The sequence below is a fragment of the Pteropus alecto genome, unplaced genomic scaffold, assembly GCF_000325575.1.
Source record: "Pteropus alecto unplaced genomic scaffold, ASM32557v1 scaffold359, whole genome shotgun sequence".
NCBI lineage: Eukaryota > Metazoa > Chordata > Mammalia > Chiroptera > Pteropodidae > Pteropus > Pteropus alecto.
Genome location: NW_006443119.1, coordinates 4,119,316 through 4,121,996, shown reverse-complemented (window position 1 = coordinate 4,121,996; position 2,681 = coordinate 4,119,316). Strand labels below are relative to the sequence as shown.

At 39.4% G+C, this 2,681-nt stretch overlaps 1 protein-coding gene across 1 annotated transcript; it reads left to right on the top strand.

The window, feature by feature from the left end:
- The first annotated feature begins 748 nt into the window (after positions 1-748).
- On the top strand, positions 749-2,014 carry APCS (amyloid P component, serum). The gene is given in 4 exon segments (XM_025040490.1): positions 749-830; positions 1,385-1,438; positions 1,441-1,596; positions 1,599-2,014. Coding segments are annotated over 4 exon segments (708 nt in total).
- The last annotated feature ends 667 nt before the right edge of the window (positions 2,015-2,681 follow it).

Below are 2,681 nucleotides of genomic sequence, written 5' to 3'. Positions count from 1 at the left end.
TCTTGAAAGTAGTTATTGTGTCATTGAAAAAGCTAATTAGAGGTTTGAAGTGAGCTGAAAGAAGAGGAAATGAACAAGAGACTAGATAACAGGATGAAAATGTTTCCATAAAATTTTGGTATGAGGAAGATGGAAAATAATGTGGCTAGAAAAGAGAGTTTTAGTTAGATATTATAGAGGAAGAGCAGGTATGAGTGGTGGCTAATAAATGTGATATTTTAAGTAATAGCAGAGGGAATGTAGATGGAAGTCCCTGGGGTTATGCCAGGGAAAACCACTACTAAATCCACAACACCTAGTGCAATGCCTGGGAATTAATTAATAAATGTGAGTGTAATATATTGACTGCATCACCACCAAAGATTAATATAAATATACTCTCAATGTCCAGGGACTCAAGGAAGAAGAGAGGAAAACTGCAGAGAGTAAGCAAGTTACCAGGAAAAATTAGTCATAATGAGAAATGTATGGGAAAATCTAGCATAAGGAAACACCATGATACTCAAAAAAAAAAAAAAAAAAGAGCTTAGTAATAGTAGCTGAAAATACTATAGGAGACACAAAGTATATACTGTACTCTCAATTCTCTCTTTCCTCTTACCAATGGCATGAACATATCACTCAATATTGAATTTATCAAAAGCGAAGCAAATTTTCAGGGTCTTCAGCAGAAAGCAGAATCTCAGAATGTTCTACAAGCAGAAGACTACTTTACAAAACTATAAAAGGAAGAAAAAGCCTTTCACCCATGGCCCACAAGAAGCTCAAGCCCAGAGACACTGCCTACATGACTCAGGAGCATAAGGTCATCGGACAGAGGGGCCCGTGGAGTTTGGTCTGAATCCCTCCTGATGCGACTAACTTGGCTTCTCATCTCATCCACTGCACTGTAGCTCCATAACCACTGTCTTTCCACCACCAGAATCTGGGTCATATGGGATTAGGGCTCTGGCAGTCCCCTGTATCTAATAAATAACTCCATTGATTTCCTAACCCAGAGCCCGCCCCTCTTTTCCCACCCGTAGCTCTGATTGTTGGCACCAGGGGACAGGCCTGGAAAATCATTCACACGTTATCAGTACTCTCCATCTCCCATCCTCACCCAGAGGCGCATAAAAACTCAGAATAGTCTGAGTTCTAAGACTGTGAACCTCAAAAGCTGGGTGAAAAACCACTATGTTGTTTGTCCTTTCATCCTAGTGACTACTGCTGCTATAACAGCCCAGGTCAAGAACATAAAGGAGATGCTCCTATGAGTCTCTGTCTTCACCATTCTCACAGAAACCTTTGGTCAGATAGGTAAGGTGGTCAGGGGATGATCAAGGAGCATAAAATGAGAAAAAAAGATTGAATGTGGTGTTTTTCTCCTGCATTTATGGTGAAGGTCATTATATTTCTTTATCCCACAACCTTAGTGGAAAGGTGTTTGTGTTCCCTAGAAATCTTCTAGTGACCATGTGAACTTGATCACAAAGCTGAAGAAACTCCTGCAGAACTTTATCTTGTGTTTTTGAGCCTAAAATGACCTCTCTCATGCCTATAGCCTCTTTTCCTACAGTGTCCAGTACAATGATAATGAGCTACTAATTTTTAAAGAAACTGTGGAAAGCGTACTCTCTACAGTAAAGGAACCATAATTACCTTCAAAGTTATGGAAGAATTCCCCTCCCTGGTGCACATCTGTACTACCTGGCAGTTCTCCTCTGGCATTGCCAAATTTGGGGTTAATGGGAAGCCCCTGGTGAGAAAGGACTTGAGGCAGGGTTACTCTGTGGGAGCTCACCCCAAGATTGTCCTGGGAAAGGAGCAGGATGCCTATGGAAGAAGGTTTGATCTGAACCAGTCCTTTGTGGAAGAGACTGGGGATTTGTACACGTGGGACTTTGCACTGTCTGCAGAAGATATGCTGTTTGCACATCAGGGTTCCTCCTTCAATTTCATTATTTTGAGTTGGTGAACTCTGAGCTATGCAGTGAAAGGATATGTAGTCATCAAACCCCTGGTGTGGAGCTAAAGTCTTGAGTCAATAAGAGCACTTGGAAATGAAATGACAAATATCTAAAGGCAACTGGACATTAGATCCTATATCTGTAGCTCTTTCTTCTTTGAATTTCCTGTCCACATGTGTGCCTAATACACACACACACACACACACACACACACACACACACACACACATAGTATCGTGCCACCTTGCCACCTGAATATGTTTAGTGCTCGTTGTAGTCCCAAACATTTTCTATTATGTCTACTTATTTGGAAATTGGTGTTTTATTGTCCATAAAAATCAGATTGCAAAGTACGGGTAGGAAAATCTTTAAGTAACTAAAAAGAAATATCATAAAGCCAGAGTACTCAATGAGTGGAACAGTGGCAATTCTTAAAAGCTACTAATAATCATTTTATTAATAATTCAAAATGTGTGTAGAATTGCAATATAAATCATTCTATTTGCTTTTCCAGCTACAAATCAATCAAAAAGAGATCTGAGATTCTGCCAGAGACACAACTATGATGAGATAAGTAAGCAATAGTTGAGAAACTGATAGCAAGTAATGAGACAGAAAATAAAACTAGAAGAAGCAGAATGAAAAATTTAAAAGGTATGAGTCTGGAATCATTTTGTGTAAAGGTACACACGCCTTTTTTTAATCAAAAATCTAAATAGTATTATACAATGC